Consider the following 17,210-nt stretch of genomic DNA (forward strand, 5'->3'; position numbering starts at 1 on the left):
GCTCTTAAATTTCCAGTGACCAGAGGGGATGGGAGGACCCCGCGGCCAAGTTCACTTTTTTCCGAAATGGAATGCATAATTTTTTGTAAATGCAAACTTCATAAGAAATCGGTCGTAAGGTCAGCTTCCATCTTTAACTTAGAATCCCCTGATTCGGCTTCGCTGTCTTAGAATGTGGTTGTCCAAAGAATTTCTATTAGAAAATTCTGACCAAAAAGTGATATGGGCCGGCTTTGCTGGCCAGGGGGTAGAGAAGCGGACCCTTGGCTGCTCCACCACCAGCATCGTCGGCAAAGTCTTCGGAACGTCATCGCCCATCCTCCTACCGCTGTCCACAAAGCCCTCCGGGGCAAAAGGGCTCGAACCCCTAGAAGCCCCTTTGCGGCCACCTTGGTTCGCCGCCCCACTCGACCGCTTCGCCGTTCCCTGCCGCGGACGGTCGGAGGGAAGAGTCACTAACCACGGCTACGCCCATCCTCGTTTCAGAGATAGCATCGCCGCCCATGGGCAAGGGAATCCCCCGAAGCTGCGCTGCTCAGACCTCTGGACGGCGTCGCCGTTCCTCGTAGGCTGCACCACGCCGCCCGGAGATAAAGGAGTCTTACCGCGGGTGCCACGCTCATTTCTTGGGACGGCGTCGTAGTTCCTCGTTGAGAGGCGGCTTTGTCGCCCAGGGGTTAAGTGTGCCCCCCGGGGGTACCCCGCTCTAGGGCTCGAACCCACTTCGCGGCCAGCTTGGTCGGTCGCCTCCCCGAGCCGCTTCGCCGTTCCCTGCCGCGGTTGGTGGGAGGGGAGAGTCGCTACCCGCGGTTGTACCACGACTTCGCCGCTCCTCGTTTCAGGGATAGCTTCGCCGCCCAGGGACAAGGGAGTCCCCTAGAGCTACAATACTCAGACCTCAACACAGCGTGGTCATTCCTTGTTGGGGGCGCCACGCGCCACGATTAAGGGAGTCCTACCGCGGCTGCCGCTCTCATTCCTTGGAATGGCTTTGCCGTTCCTCGTTAATTAAGAGGTGGCTTCGCCGCCCAGGGGAAGAGTATGTCCCCCAGGGGTACTCCGCTCAGTCCTCGGAGAGGCATCGACTTTGCCATTCCTCTACAGGGGTTGGCTTTGCCGCCTAGAGGGCAGTGACAGTTCAGAATAGTTCAGAACTGTAAAGGGGGTGGAGGAAGCCACCAGCGGCTGTGCCGCTTGTTCCTTGGGTCGGCTTTACCGTTTCTAGTAAAGGGCGGCATCGCCGCCAAAGGGTTACTTACGCCCCCTAGCTTCGCCAGTTAGTTGAAAGGCGGCTTCGCCGCCTCGGTGGTGAGGAGGCCCCCCCGCTGCTGCTCCACTTAGAGTTGAGAGGCGGCGGATTACGGGTCTCCTCCTCCGAGGGGGGCTCCAGTGGGATGCAGGGATTTTAATGTGTGTGATTCATGAGGTCAACGATAATCCACATTGATTCTGTAGTGGTGATTGAAAAGGGTGGGGCAATGCGACGTAATTGCGGCGACCAGTACCCATAAAAGAAAACCTAATGACAAATTTCAATTTTTAGGTTTGTGTAATTGGGGAGGTTTCAAAAAAATACTGCGGGTGTCATATTTGTGTTCAACCAGGGGTCACAAATTGATCTCATTAATTCCGTGCCGATAGTCGTAGGGATCCGGAACAGTGGCGGAATTCTGAAGATAAATACCCAAATAGGTGACCTTTCAGAAAATAATATTTTGGGAAGTTTCAAGGGGTTGTGGGGGGTTTTAATAACTCATAGGGTTGGGGAACACGGGCTGAATGGTGACGAAAACTACCCGGAAAGGCGACCTTAAAAAATTTAATTTTTCTGGGAGGTTCCAGAATGTGATCGGGGGTTTTCAGGTTTTATCCCGTATGGTTTACGGTGGCCCGCCATTAGCAAATATTCCATATCTAGGGCTGTGAGGGGACGGGCAGTGCGGCGTAATATCGGTCAGAAAGTCCCAAAATGGAGATTTAATGTCACATATTACATTTTTGAGGGGTTTCAGGGGGATGCCTGGGGTTTATATGGGTGTACTGCTAGTTGTCACTAGTCGTTCACATGAATTCCGTAGGGATGAGTCGTGGGGGTAGGGATCAGCGGTGGAATTGTGACAAAAAGTACCCAAAAAGTAGACTTCCAAATGCAAAATTCAATTTTTTTGGGGGTGTATTGGGATTAATAGGTTTCCACTGCCAGTGGTCACCAATCGTGAACATCATTTCCGTGGCGATGAGTGGTAGGTGTTGGAAAAGTTGAGGAATAGTGACGATAAGTACCCGAAAAGGAGACTTATATGCATAATTTAATCTTTTGAGGGTGTTTCAGCGGGTTTGAAGATGACGGTATTATATGGTCCCATTTATTTACTATCATATCTAACTGAGGTCACCCCTGTGCCATCCATATTTTGAGAGTAATATAGTAAAAAGTAAGACATTCGCGGGAAACAAATGAAAAGTGTCCACACTTTTTTTTCTCCATATTTTAACTTTTTCTGAGTAATCAAGGACGTTGAAAGAAACTTAACTTCTATTCGTATAACATGTTATGAGCATAAATAAATATCATTTTCGTTATCCTACACCTGATATTACGTCAAGGGAATTAGGAGTTATGAAAGTTTTCCAGTAAAGAGGTGTTCATTGGTTTCTCATTGACCTTCTTGCGCTCACGAGTCCCTGGAATGTGCCATGAGTCATTTAAATTAGAAATACATGTGACTTTAATGTTTATTGCCTGCAGACGTCTTTTCTTTTCGGTATTATGATTACTGATAATGGTCTCATTAAGCTAAGCCACGTATCATTTGAAAGAAAAAGAATTGCACTTTCTTATTCCTGCAGTTTCATTTCGTTTTATACCTGATTTACACTGAATATAAATAAATATCCCAAAAAGGTTCAATTTGAGCGTGTTTTGCTTACTATCCCCTTGACGACCATCAATACTGTTTATGCCGTTTGAAATATCTTTCTATCACACTAAATTATAAATGGCATGTTCCAAATAATGAAAAACTTTGTTTTTCACACATACACAATTTTAAGTTACACGTTTTATCACATGGTAAACCATTCAGTTTGTTTGTATTGGCTAAGGATGGATTTACTATAAATACCGTACACTTCATCGCACTAATAGAGAAAAATTTCGGGCAGGTAATGTCCCATGAGTCAATTCCATAAGAAATACATGTAAATTAAATTTTTAATGCCTACAAACGTATTTGTTTTTGCATATTAAATTTAGTGATAATGGTCTCATTAAGTTAAGCCACGTATCATTTGAAAGAAAAAGAATTGTACTTTCTCATTCCAGTAGTACCATTTCGTTTTCTATCTGATTTACACTTAATTTAGAAATAAACATCCAATAAATGTTCAATTTTATCGTGTTTCGCTTACTGTCCCCTTGACGACCGTCAATATTGTTTATGCCGTTTGAAATATCTTTCTATCACACTAAATTATAAATGGCATGTTCCAAGGAGATGTATTACTACCACTATCTAGCGAAACTAAAATCTGCTCTAGAAAAATTTTCCCTTACATTTGATAAAACAAATAATGCACTGTTAAAAAATCTTTGGGACTACGAACCTCCGCTGAAACCAAAACACCGCCTCCCCAAATGTACCCTCAACCCTTCCCATATCCCTATCCCCTTATTCCCTGTCCAGTATTATTATGCCATGACTCTTTTAATCTGTAAAACGTGATCAACTAATCTGCCTGCAAGATTACTAAACGAAACGCCCAGGAAGCAGCTGCAAAGCTGGGAACTGCGGAAAACAATAACGAGAAAAATACTCGGGCTTGGACCTACTACTTCCACGAATCCATATTATTCCGACAGATGTGCCAATTGAATAAACACGGGTTCAATTTCTGATTAAATTGGCAATCGCAATGTAAATAAATCTGAAGGAATCTATGGAATGCACACTTTGATCGTTAATTACTTCGACTATATTCAGGCGAGAGGTGGCAATAGGAACGCGAAAAATCCAGACATAAATTTAAACCTTAAAAATTTTAATTCAAAACCATTTTCATAACCGTAATTTGAAATATTGTGGTCCACTTTGGTTGTTCGGCATTGTTGTCTCTATCATTATCCATAAAAATTTAAATTCCAAAACATATACATCACTGCAAGAGCAGTGTTAGTTAGACCAAACCCGCAACCACTCACTGAAGATTTTTTCATAAACATTTTTCAAATAAATTTACATTCAAAACCACATTCACCACTGCTGCGCGGGATATTGTACCAGGAAAGCAAAGCAATATACATGGGTGCGACAACCAGGAGGGCTTTTTTATCTACAACATTAACAATAACAATTTTAATTCAAAATCATTTTCATCACCGTCACGCGGATTATTGTGGTCCAAATTGGTCGTTTGGACTTTCTGTTATGTAGTAATGCGTGGAATAAAACGCAGTTATTCCGGTTGGAACAACAATAGAGTGCACATAGCATTGAAATCAGTGTGTTATTTAACTACTTAATTTGAATTAAGTTATTTAAACTCCCCTCGAAAAGTTATATCGCTACTTCAAAACCGCTTTCACTTCCACTCCATGGTAAAAATCGAGCGCTTGCCTGAAAGTAGAGGTAGAGTCAACGGAGAGCTCCATACATTTCATGTGTCTTCATTGATAATCGGTTCACTCTCCGAAATTCCTGTACCCCAAACACTCGTCCCTAACTCCTACGCGTGAGTGCACGGAGGGTACCTCTCAGCACCGCTGACGCTTTCCAGATTGGCAGTTTTGCATTGTTGCTATGAAGTAAGGCGTTACATAAATAAACAGTTATTCGGGACGGGACAACAAAAGAGTGCACATTGCATTGAATTCAGTGTGTTATTTAACTCTTTTATTTTAATTGAATGATTAAAAGTCCCCTAAGATCTCTGAAGTATATATTAGGAGAATATATTGAAAACAGTACATAGTTGCATTCATATCTTTCCTTGTTCAGCATATCTTTCGATCTAATCTTTCATTTGCCGAGATTCATCATATTTATTAATCGCATGATTTATGGCAGGGGGTAGCTAGGAATTAAGGCTAGGGGGGGTTTCAGGCATAGATTATGCTGGGGGGCTTGGTGGTATTGCATACCCGCAGAGTTAGCGGGAGGTGCGTAGGCCTTCCGGCCGCCTCCGCCGGAAAAAATTAAGATAAATGGTTCGAATTGGCGATTTTTACGCCCTTCCGAGGGATAGTTTCTTATTTGTCACACTATTCTATCAGCAATATTAATCCAATTAAGTAAAATAGATTAAACTTAAACATTTCTGTGAGCTCCGGGGTGGGGGATGTTATCCCCCAAAACCACCTCGCTGCGCCTCTGATCGGTGGCACTCCTTGGCAGTGGTATACTGCACTTAATATGCATAAAATAGTATTAGGTACAGTAGTCCACATTTATTCTATAGTGATTATTGGAAAGGGTAGGGCTATGCAGCGTAATGTCGTTGACAAGTACACATAAAAGAAGACCTAATGGCAAATTTCATTTTTATTGGGGGTTTCAACGGAATACCGGGGGTTTTATAATTGTGATCAACCAGTGGTCACCAATCGTTCTCATATATTCCGTGCCGATAAGTCGTAGGGATCTGGAACAGAGGGGGGAATTCTGAAGATAAATACCGAAATAGGCGAGCTTTCAGAAAATAATCTTTTTGGGAAGTTTCACGGGGTTATCGTGGGTTCTAATAACTCAAAGGTTTGAGGAACACGGCCTGAATGGTGACGAAAACTACCCGGAAAGAAGAACTTAATAAATTTTATTTTTCTGGAAGGTCCCGGAGGTGATCGAGTGTTTTCAGGTTTTTTTTCCCCGCATGGTTTACAGTGGCCAGCTGTTAGCAAATATACCATATCTAGAGCTGTGAGGGGACGGGCAATGCGGCGTAATGTCGGCCAGAATGTCCTAAAAAGGAGAGAAAATATCACATTTTACATTTTTTAGGGGTTTCAGGGTGATGCCTGGGGTTTATATGGGTGTACTGCTAGCGGTCATCAGTCGTTCATTATGAGCATATAGAAATGCAAATATTCTTTATCCTAAACCTGATATTACGTCGCGGGGATAGGGAGTTATGAAATTTTCCAGTAAAGAAGACTTGATTGGTTTCTTATTGACCTTCTTGGGCTCATGATTTAATCTGCATGATTTAATTTTTGTTGGTGTTTCCGGGGTTCGAAGATATATGGTCACATTTATTTACTATCATATGTAAGAGAGGATGCCCATATGGCATTTATATTTTGAGAGTAATACAGTAAAAAGTAAGACATTCCCGGGAAACAAATGAGTAGTGTCCACCATTTTTATTTTTTCGCGGATTTATCGAATGAAATATTTCTGAAACGATTGCCTTTCCTAAAATCATATGCATAGTTGTATATTATTGAAGAGTTTTTACTATATAGCCAGGAATAAGTTCAGGAAATCTTGTGTTAATCCTTTTTAAATCGTAATTTTCTGTGATTTTCGGAATATTTTAATTTTTTCTGAGTAATCAACAACGTTCAAAGAAACTGTTAACTTCATTTCGTAGAACATGTTATGAGGAAATATCATTTTCGTTATCCTTTCAGACCCTAACCTAAATAAAAAAAACAGATATAAGGGAGAAATACCTGCTGTGTATCTATTAATCTTATTCATAGCCCTGATTATTATTTAAAATAATTCGAAACGTTGGCTATAACTTGGTGACATAAATAGGCTGTTATTCTGGTCGGAACGACAATAGAGTGCACATTTCATTTAAATGAGTGTGTTATTTAACTACTTTATTTGAATTAAGTTAATTAAACTCCCCGCGAAGAGTTATATCGTTGATACAAAGTCACTTTCACTCCCGCTCGATGGTAAAAATCGAACGCTTGGTCAGGAATAGTTTCACGAAATGTTGTGTTAATCCTTTGTAAATCGTAATTTTCTGAGTATCGGAATATTTTAATTTTTTCTGAGTAATCAACGACGCTGTAAGAAACTATTAACTTCATTTCGTAGAACATGTTATGAGGAAATGTCATTTTCGTTATCCTTCACCTGATATTACGTAACGGGGATCGGGAGTTATGATTAAGAAGAGTTGATTGGTTTCTTATTGAGCTTCTTGGGCTCATGAGTCCCTGGAATGTGCCATGAGTCATTTCCATAAGAAATACATGTAAATCAAATTTTTAATGCCTGCAGACGTATTTGTATTTGCACATTAAAATTAGTGGAAATGGTCACATTAAGTTAAGCCATATATCATTCGAAAGGAAAAGAATTGCACCTTCTTAATGCTGCAGATCCATTTCGTTTTATACCTGATTTACACTGAATTTAGAAATAAACATCCAAAAAAGGTTCAAGTTTAGCGTGTTTCGCTTACCTTTCCCTTGACGACCGTCAATATTGTTTATGCCGTTTGAAATATTTTCCCATCACACTAAGATATAAATAGCATGTTCCAAGGAGATGTATTACTGCCACGAATCCCTATTATTCCGACAGATGTGCCAAATGAATACATACGGGTTCAATTTCTAATTAGATTGGCAATCGCAATGACAATAAATAAGACCAAAGTATCTCTGTTCGTGGCTTAAATATGGGAAAACCGTGTTTTTTTACAACGAAACAATTTTACGTGACATCTTTTATCGCGTGAGTAAACCATCCAGTTTTGTTTCTGTTGGCTGAAGATGGCCTTAATATAAATACCGTACTAAAAGACGAAAATATGGGGTAGGTACGGTTAATATGCTAGGAGAAAATGACACTTATCGATATAATTTCATATCGACATATCTTGAAAAGGGTATGTACTTCTGCAAAATATTTTATATGTATGAATAGTAAGTTACCTTCTAGCATACCGTTAAAAGTCTTATCCCAGCAACTATAGTAAAAGGTCTGCAAAAGGAATCTCTACAGTACACAATTTTATCGAACATAACGTCAACTATAACGACTGCATTAGTTTATTGAAACTTTTATCTTGTTTTGTACCTTTCTTTATCTACCGGTAAGAGTTTAAGTCCCTTTCATAATTAAATAAAAAAATATGTAAGCGACAAATCGAATTCCAGCATTTTAGATTCGATTTTTCTTGTTGGAAAACGGGTAGAGCGGGATGTTCATCATTGCTAAATGTGACCTCTATGGTAAGGATCATGTCCTTATATTTTTATTAATCTCGCAAAAGAGGAAACTCGTATAAAACGATATCGATATATCCCCATTTACTTAACATTGAAAATATATTTCGCCATAAAGTTAAAACTATGGTTTTCCACGGAGACCAAAAGATAACAGAAATCTTATATCACCAATCACGTACTATCCTAAAAATTTCAGACATCTACATTCAATAACAAAGGAGAAAATGAGGCATATCGATATTATTTCATTTCGATATATCTTCATTATGAATCATTACTCATCAAAATATGTTACATGTACGTATAGTACGTTGCTGTCTAAGCAAATAATTAAAAAATTTATCCCCGTAACTATGTAAACAAGTCTGAAAAAGACATGTATCGAATGCACCCTTGGATCGATTATAACTTCGCTTCTAATTATTCGATCCGCTTGATTTATCTTTTGTCTGATTAGGAAGGTACACATTAATATTATATTTGAGTTTCGTATTCATACCTTGAATAACAAAATAGTTATTAGCGCAGAAAGCGTATCCAAGGAGATTGGTATCGATATAACTCTCACATGAATCGATCGAGTGGAATGGTTATCATTGAAAAAGTTGTCCTTTTTGATTATAGTATTACCCTGAAAATTTCATTCATCTAACTTGAACGGTTGCCAAGTTATTCAAGGTCGTGTGCTTGTGAGGAAACTTGTATAAAACGATTTCGATATATCCCCATTTACTTTACATTGAAAATATATTTCGGCATAAAGTTGAAACTATGGTTGCCATGGAGACCAAAATATAACAGAAATCTTATATCACCAATCACGTACTATCCTAAAAATTTCGGACATCTACGGTCAATAACAAAGGAGAAAATTAGACCTATCGAAATTATTTCATTTCGATATATCTTCCAAAGGAATCATTACTCAACAAAATATTTTACATGTACGTATAGTACGTTGCTGTCCAAGCAAATAATTAAAAATTTTATCCCCGTAACTATGTAAACAAGTCTGAAAAAGACATATATCGAATGCACCCTTGGATCGATAATAACTTCGCTTCTAATTATTCGATCCGCTTGAATTAACTTTTGACAGATTAAGCACGTCAATTTTAGTATTACATTTGAATTTCGTATTCATACCTTGAATAACAAAATAGTTATTAGCGAAGAAAGCGTAACTAAGGAGATTGGTATCGATATAACTCACACATGAATCGATCGAGAGGATTGGTTATCATGTCAAAAGTTGCCCTTTTTGATAATAGTATTACCCTGAAAATTTTATTCCTCTAACTTGAACGGTTGCCAAGTTATTCAAGATCGTGTGCTTCACAAAATAATGGCGACAATGATTTTCTCACGTGCAGGATATTTTTCGGAATTTTATTATGAATTAACCAAGAGGGTTATCGGAAAAACAGGGTAGGGCGTGAGGGTACGGAGTACCCTCTAAGGGTTTTCACGGAGATTCCAAATTTTCATATGCCGAAGTCTCAAAGCCGAAATCCGAAATTTAATATTCGTCTCCTCGACAATGGAAAATCGAAAATCGTTTATTCCTCGGAATTCTTTCGACTTGTGAATATTCCAAGATAGCCAAAAAATCAAGCAAAAAATCTAGTATCTTGCGTTTCAAGGAATTTGTCCTACGATTATTGCAAGTTGGTCAAAAAAAATTCCAAAGTTAGTCCCGTAAGAAAAGCATTGGAAATTTTTAAAAAAATGATAAAAAATAGTAAATATAAATACACCGTTATGACAACCATACCAAAAAATCAATCAAAAAATCTAGTTTACGTCCATTGAATATCATGTTCCTACGACGTTTAAAAATACTAAATAAAAGCGAAAAAGTTTTAGTCCCATAAGGCTCCCATGTTAATTCAAGTCGATATATCTCGAAAACTAATCGACTTATTCGAGTTTTCAGATTTTTCCCCTCGATGAATTTTTTTTTACTTTTACGTACAATAAGTCAAATGTCCACACTAATCACAGTTTTGGCTGTGATTTTGTATCCATGAGTAGATGAGTCAGTCACACATCCCGCTGTATATAGACGGGATACTCATGATTAAACAATATTGGAGCATGCATTATCTCACTACAGTGTATGCTACTGTATCTTAGAGTAGGAAACACATAAGCAATCATGTGAATGTACTTTCACACGTAATGCTAATTTCGTGCTATCTGAACTATTCGAGCAAAGGGAATTTTCATTAAAAAAACTGCATGATCCATGGTACAAGATGACATCCTACATTCCTTTTAATCTGTGCCCAAAGACTAGAAACATTTCATATCCAGATGTATTGACACCACAGGAATGTACATTACCAAATGTCAAAGGGAACTGTCATCAAATCATTTGAATTGAGAAATTTCTCAGGAACTTCACCCTTTCAATATTTCATTTAGTCATTCTATATCATTGGAAATTTAGGTAAAAATAGTAAAATTAAATTAACAATCTTACCAATTGATCTGAAAGTGATCCTTCTCTTTTTAATTGGCTGACCACATTCTAAGATACCGTAGTGTTTTTCACAAAGTCTAAATATTTTTTTTTAAAGTTGGCCACTTCCTCCCTCAAGAAGTAGTGTGACCTCCGAGAGCTTTTTGTGCAGGGGAATTAAGCACACACAATATATGTGTCCTAGTGGCACACAGCAAACATCATATCTCTCTGGCCACGAGAATGAAGGTGAGGGCTATTTAGGTGTCATGAATTTAACTGAAATATCACCTTCTTCATGGTTGAGAGCTTCCACTAGTCCAATGTACCACACTGCTTGCTGTAAATACAAGCTGCATATCAACCTACAGCCAAATTATCAGGGAAATCCAGTGTTTCAGAACAAAAATCAAATATAATAATATACTCGTCATCTAGGCCGTGGAACTTTGCAGAGGCTTTACTATCCATTAAAGGCACAAAATGATGGAAGTTTCTTGTGCCTGGAATTGTTTTTGCCTTGGTGGATCTTTACTACGTGACCAAGACACATCACTAGACTTAATGTAATCAATGTTGACGTTTTTCATATTATCTATACAAAATTCATACAACCCGCTGCTGTTTGTTATTTGCTGTGCCATTTGTTTATTGATACCACCTATACCATAACAAGAGGACTTTCCATGGCTTGTGGAAAAAAAGACTATGTTGCATTCATACCATAGTCATTATAACGATGGCACATCTATAAAAGATTGGCAGTTTTTATATTGCCTAGCACATACATCTGTGAAGTACTGAACCTCTTGGAGGCAAAGTTCTTTTTAATAATTCTATTAGGTGACGTTGCACTTCCATAACAAAGGCCACATCATGGTTAAGGTCATCAGATATGAAACAATGAGATGAGGCGGTGAGAGTACCATCTTTCTTCAGGTAAATCAAGCAAGGGTGTATGGTGCATGATAGATTTATCCATTGATAACTTTGAACTTCATCCTGAATTAAAAATGAAAAGTTCTCACTTAAATCCACTACAATAACTGCCTTTTCATTACTGAGGGTTTCTTTGCTTATTTTGAAAAACAAGGATTGTACTTTAGCAACGTAATAATATGGTATCAGTCTATTCATTTTGAGGCATAGAATGTCCAAGAGTTCATCAATGGATGCTGTAAACAATGGAAGTTCTGTTCTATCGGTGGAAACCCACTGCCTATATTTCACTGTATCAGAAGGGTCATATTTAAAAAAATTAGAAATGATGATATCCTTTAGCCTGGAAGGATCTAGACAGTGATAACATTTTCTGAGCATGCAATCTGCATTGTGTTTGCCACAGATGATGATATCCATCAACTCCTTACATATATGTTTCCTTCAATTGCAAGGCACTAATTAGCTGTTTCATATTTTGATGTATGACACAAACAAAGTGAATGAGTCCCAGAAGCACCAGCCATCACAAAGTACTTTTGCTGAAGTTAACAAAATTTGGAGAACTCGATTTTTTCTTGTGGCTATTGCACTTTGAAGAGCACATAAAGTTCCTTGAGGTTATATAAAATCAACCTCTTACGCATATACCCATTCTTAGCCATACTGACTTTATCTTTGGCTCCAGGAATCTGTCTAGAATTCTTGTCAAGCTCGTAAAAAATTTTCTCCAGCTCTACTATGGAGTTTGGAAGTGGTTTCCCAGCCCATGGTGATGGCATAGCAGGTATTCCCTTATAATCAATTAACTTTTTTACTTGTCTCTTAGTGTAGCCTGAAACATGAAACTCACTCACAATCCTTTTCCTAGACCAAGATAAAGGGGCCAGGGTCAACATTTGAATTTTACCCTGCCAGCTAACTGTTGGCAATTTATTCTTTAATTTAGTCAGAAGGCCATCCAGGTTGGCTGCCTTTTGCTTGACGAGTTGACTGTCACTCTCATCTTCATCACTACTTAGATTTTCCAGGATGGATTCACTAATTTCAATGCACCAGACACTTTATAAAATAGGTAATGCTTAGCCTGTGTAATCTATCCTTTTCCATATGAGTGTATACTGTGAGAAGACAAAGAAAGTAATTTCAAAGGAGAGCAGTCTAAAGCCTCCAAGCTGCAGTTTTCTTCATCTTATTTTCTATGACTTTCTACCCAGACTTAACTGATGAAAGTTCTTTATCGCTTTCGTCAATGCCATGGGAAACAATTTCACTTATACAAATATTGGAAATCCTCATGTCACACATACAGCAAATTTTCTCCAGGCTTCACCATGATGCCTGCTACTCTCACAGACTCTCTAGAGGTATGGTTCTCAGAGCTCTAGAGGTATGGTCCTCAGAAATTTCCTCGCAGGACCTTTTTGTATGGCAAAGGGGTACAGCATTTAAGCTGAAAACACTCGTATTTCTTTAAGAAGCAATGAAGATGATGAGAGCACACAGTCAACAATGATGAAATAGGAATATTGCACAGTAGGGCAATTAAATCTCTGTCCACTTCTGGAAGTTCTTTGATATAAAAAGTTTGGGCTGTGCTTGTGTAGCTCTTTTTGTGAAATTCAGAACTGAGTTCTTTGCCAACACTGCACAATGCTATCTCTGACATGGCAAGACAGACCTCAATTCGAATGAGATGTTAAAATGTAAGCCTGGCTATCAGTCACACAAGCATGAGTTACTTAGTCTGAAATCAACCAGGATATCAGTATGGCAGTACCATATGACTGAGAAATTAATTAACTTCACTTAGACTGAAATTGGAGAAAACTTTCTAATGGCTCTCTTCTGCCTTCAAATTTTATACCATACTATTCAGTTACCCATTACCCGTGGAAGAGATAGCTTAGTAGGAATAATCCTGAAGGCAAGAAATTAGCAGTACGTTGGGAAGTATATTCACATGATCTCTTATGTGTTTCCTATTCTAAGAGCCGGGAGCATATGCTATAGTGAGATAATGCATGCTCCAATATTGTTTAATCATGAGTATAAGCTTATATATCCTCTAAATTGTGTAATATCTATGTGACTCAAAAAAGAGCCATTTTTTTTCCCGTGACCATAAATGAGTATTTTTATTACTAAAAGGAACGTCGGACTCATGATTTTTTTCATCAAGATCTTTGCTCATACATTAATGATTACTTTAAACTGAACCATGAGTCTGTATTCGCATGGGCGTTCCCTGGGGATGCTGACAGTGAAAAATGGTACAAGCTAGATTTTTTTAAACTTTATTATTTTGCAGCTGAATTACTTCATGCAGTGAATATTTGATGATAACCGTGAGAATATTAAGTACTCTTAGCTTTAGAAAAAAATCATGCCTTTTCATCTCACAGGAATGGAGTTATGGATGAAAAAAAAAAATCACAATGTGTTGCACGTTGCGGCACTTAAGGGGTCACGCCCAAATTTCAATTGCTCATGTTTCATTAACAATTGACAATTGACGGCCAAAATTGTACAAAATTTCTAATTTTACCAGAATGTATGACCATGGCATGTTTCATGAAAATCCGAGTCGGTGGGTGTCATTTGGTCAAAATATTGGTTGATTAGACATGGAATGACCCATTCATTAATATGATTATCACCAACCATAGATAATGGCTAATAAAGTGAGCTCGAAAATTATAACAGCTATCACGGCTTATGCATGATAAATATTTACTTTGCCAATTACAGGCAGGGGATGCTTGGTTTACGTTTTAGCAGATAGGGAACGAACAGACAACAGTAAACAGGCACTCAACAGACAGGGGCTGGTTGATCATCCATTTTACACTAAAGGGAGCATACAGAGTGGTGAACAGGTTCTCTACAGGAAGAAAAAGATGACCTATTGGACAAAAGAAGACAAACGTGGACATGGTGCTGCCACCTACCTATGGAAGATAGCAAATGCAATCAACAATGCCGATATCTCTGAAACCATTATCTGTACATCTTTATGTGCACTGTACTGCGGCTGTTGATTTAGAGAAATAATTTATTTTTTTGAGAGTTATTTAACTTGCACTAAATCCCTGCAACATATAATTAAGTCATCCGTGCATACAAGTAACAGAGAAAGAATTGATGTGATAATAGTTTTTCAGTGTGTTCCTTTAATAATTTATTGTATGTCTTCAGTTTCTGAGCAATTACTAATGTTTGTATTTAAAATGTATTATGGGTATGCGAGTTCCGTCGCCGATAAGAACCTCCAAACATTTGTCAGAGGACTGTGCTTCTTCTAGGTTTGTTTGTGTGAAGTGAAATTATTGTTTTCATGTAAAATCATTAATGGCGTGTTTCTCTCTTGAGTAATACATATAATATTGGCATAGTGAATGCCCCAAATTGTATTCATTTAGGGAAGTCTTTCTTTGATGAAGATATGTGAAATATTTTTTGGTGTAGTGGTTATTCTATTAATGATGACAAAGTTTGCTTTTCAATAACTATTCAGGATTTTTATAACTCATGGAAGATGTGTCACACAGCACAACCTAGCACAATTAAAGTATTTTTAGCAATCCTTTAAATGAATTTTAACCTTGAATTCTATTTTTACATAAATTATCTCTGGTCTATAACCAAATTAGCAACAGCGAATAGGTAAGGAACAAAGTTTGCGACTAGGGAGAGAACAGGCAAGTCACCATCTCATGGGTATGAAACAGACAAGCTGTTCCAATTAGCATTCTACCAATAGTCGCCTGCCCATTGTCACTCGGACAGTAAACAGAGATGTAACAGCCACATAAACAGGCACTGAAATGACAGTGCACAGTCCACTGGCTGGTTGGCTGTGAATCAACAAGTAAGGAACAGAGATTGCCGTATCCCACAACAGGGAAAGAACAGACAAGTTACACTCCTCTCACAGACTTGAAACAGACAAGGCATTCCAATTTACAACCTACCAACAGTCACCTGACTGTTTTCACTCGGACAAGACACAGGGAGCCAACAGCCTACTAAACAGACGACAAACAGGCGTTATTGTTAAAGAGAGCAACAGGGTTATTTTACAAATGTAATGAATTGCATTGCTTTTCAATTACTCATTACAAGAGACGATAGGTATTTATGGTTGATTCGTTAAGTTTGGATACAAAATAAAGTTATATTATACTTGCAGTTCTATTCCACGAATGTTCTGATTTATTGGATATTGCTAAATTATTAGTACAATAGGGCATTGCAATATTTCCACCGAGTTTTGACATTATGCGTTCCGTTATTACGAGTACCATTATCAAATAAACAACAACGAAACGTATAGTGTCAAAATAGAACTCAGTGAAAATATAGCAATGTCCAATTTTACTAACATTAAGAACTTCCACCACATCGTGTCTCAAACAGAAATATTATTCTTTAGTCCTTGTACACTTTTGCATTTCTCTCATCTCTTCGTGTAATAATACACTTTGAAAATGATAAATACAGTTCAATAACGTCCGCAGTTCAAACGTTTCTATTAATGAACTTAAAGACCTAAAATTTAAATCCTAACAGGTGGTCAAAAGCAAAAGGACTATATCCTAAACATATTTCACATCTATTGTCATTTTCCTGCTTGCGTGAATGATTTAACATTACTTGATAGTTTCACCAGGCTTCCCACGGAAAACTAAAATAAAAGCACTCACCCTGAAGCAATTTCTGGGCAAAAATTTTCTCAGTTTCGCGTCCGATTTATGACAAATATCTCTAAAATCAGAGAATCCCATGAGTTTTCCCCAGCATAATGGACATAAAGTGGCGGGCAGGCCGTCTCCCACAGCAACCTGAGAAAGCAATGAAAACCTATGCGTCAAGAGATTTCAGACTCATCGTGGAATATATGTTCATAGAACAGAATAAAACATGAACTAAGGAAATCACTTACATTTAAATCGACTAAATCATACAAGGCATCCGCTACAGTTATCTGTCTTGCTATAGTTGAAGTGAATATGTTGTAATAATAATTATTTTTCTTCATGCAAAGTCTGCACAGGGTACCCTCGTGAATCCTTCCTGAAGACTCCGAGGAGTTCTCAATGGTCGCACTCATGTTTTCAATGAAATAATTCATTCAATCTTAAAACCACTTCACTCATCAAAGAAATCATCCACACAGCACAGGTAAAGATTGCCAAATTCCTCATTCACTACGATCGTTTCCAAGACGCACGTCAATACGAAAAATTGAGACTGATCAAGGACAAGGGCATATAAAGCCACATTTGAATACGACCTCAAACAGAAATCACTTCGCAACAGAATGGAAAGTAAATGTTCTGCACGAATTTCATGCCCATTGACACCCGAGTTTATATCAGACCAGGTAAGCAAGATTTAGTTTAGATCTCGTACTTTATCTGCGTATCTTACCACTAGAGGACTACGTATACAACGGGCTTTCTATCGAAAAATGCGATATTCCAGCATTTTTAATGGCAAATGGGCATTTATTTTATATTCATTTAGTGAGCGTTAACATGGTTTTTTAAACACATATTTATAATTTACACAATAAGGAAATTTTGGAATCCTTTTTCTGATTTCAAGACGTTA

The 17,210-nt window shown here is 38.1% G+C and overlaps 1 protein-coding gene across 3 annotated transcripts in view; it reads right to left on the reverse strand.

The window, feature by feature from the left end:
- LOC124172441 (zinc finger protein 16-like) overlaps positions 1-16,971 on the reverse strand; it is a 109,403-nt gene extending 92,432 nt beyond the window's left edge. For all 3 annotated transcript variants that reach the window (XM_046551878.1, XM_046551879.1, XM_046551877.1), the window contains exons 1-2: positions 16,540-16,971; positions 16,301-16,438 (exon numbers count right to left, since the gene is read on the reverse strand). In XM_046551878.1, the coding sequence (XP_046407834.1) occupies positions 16,301-16,438; positions 16,540-16,728 (327 nt within the window). In that variant the 5' untranslated portion in view covers positions 16,729-16,971. The remainder of the gene's footprint in view (positions 1-16,300; positions 16,439-16,539) is intronic.
- Between the last annotated feature and the right edge of the window lie 239 nt (positions 16,972-17,210).

Source organism: Ischnura elegans (genome assembly GCF_921293095.1).
Source record: "Ischnura elegans chromosome 13 unlocalized genomic scaffold, ioIscEleg1.1 SUPER_13_unloc_1, whole genome shotgun sequence".
Taxonomy (NCBI): domain Eukaryota; kingdom Metazoa; phylum Arthropoda; class Insecta; order Odonata; family Coenagrionidae; genus Ischnura; species Ischnura elegans.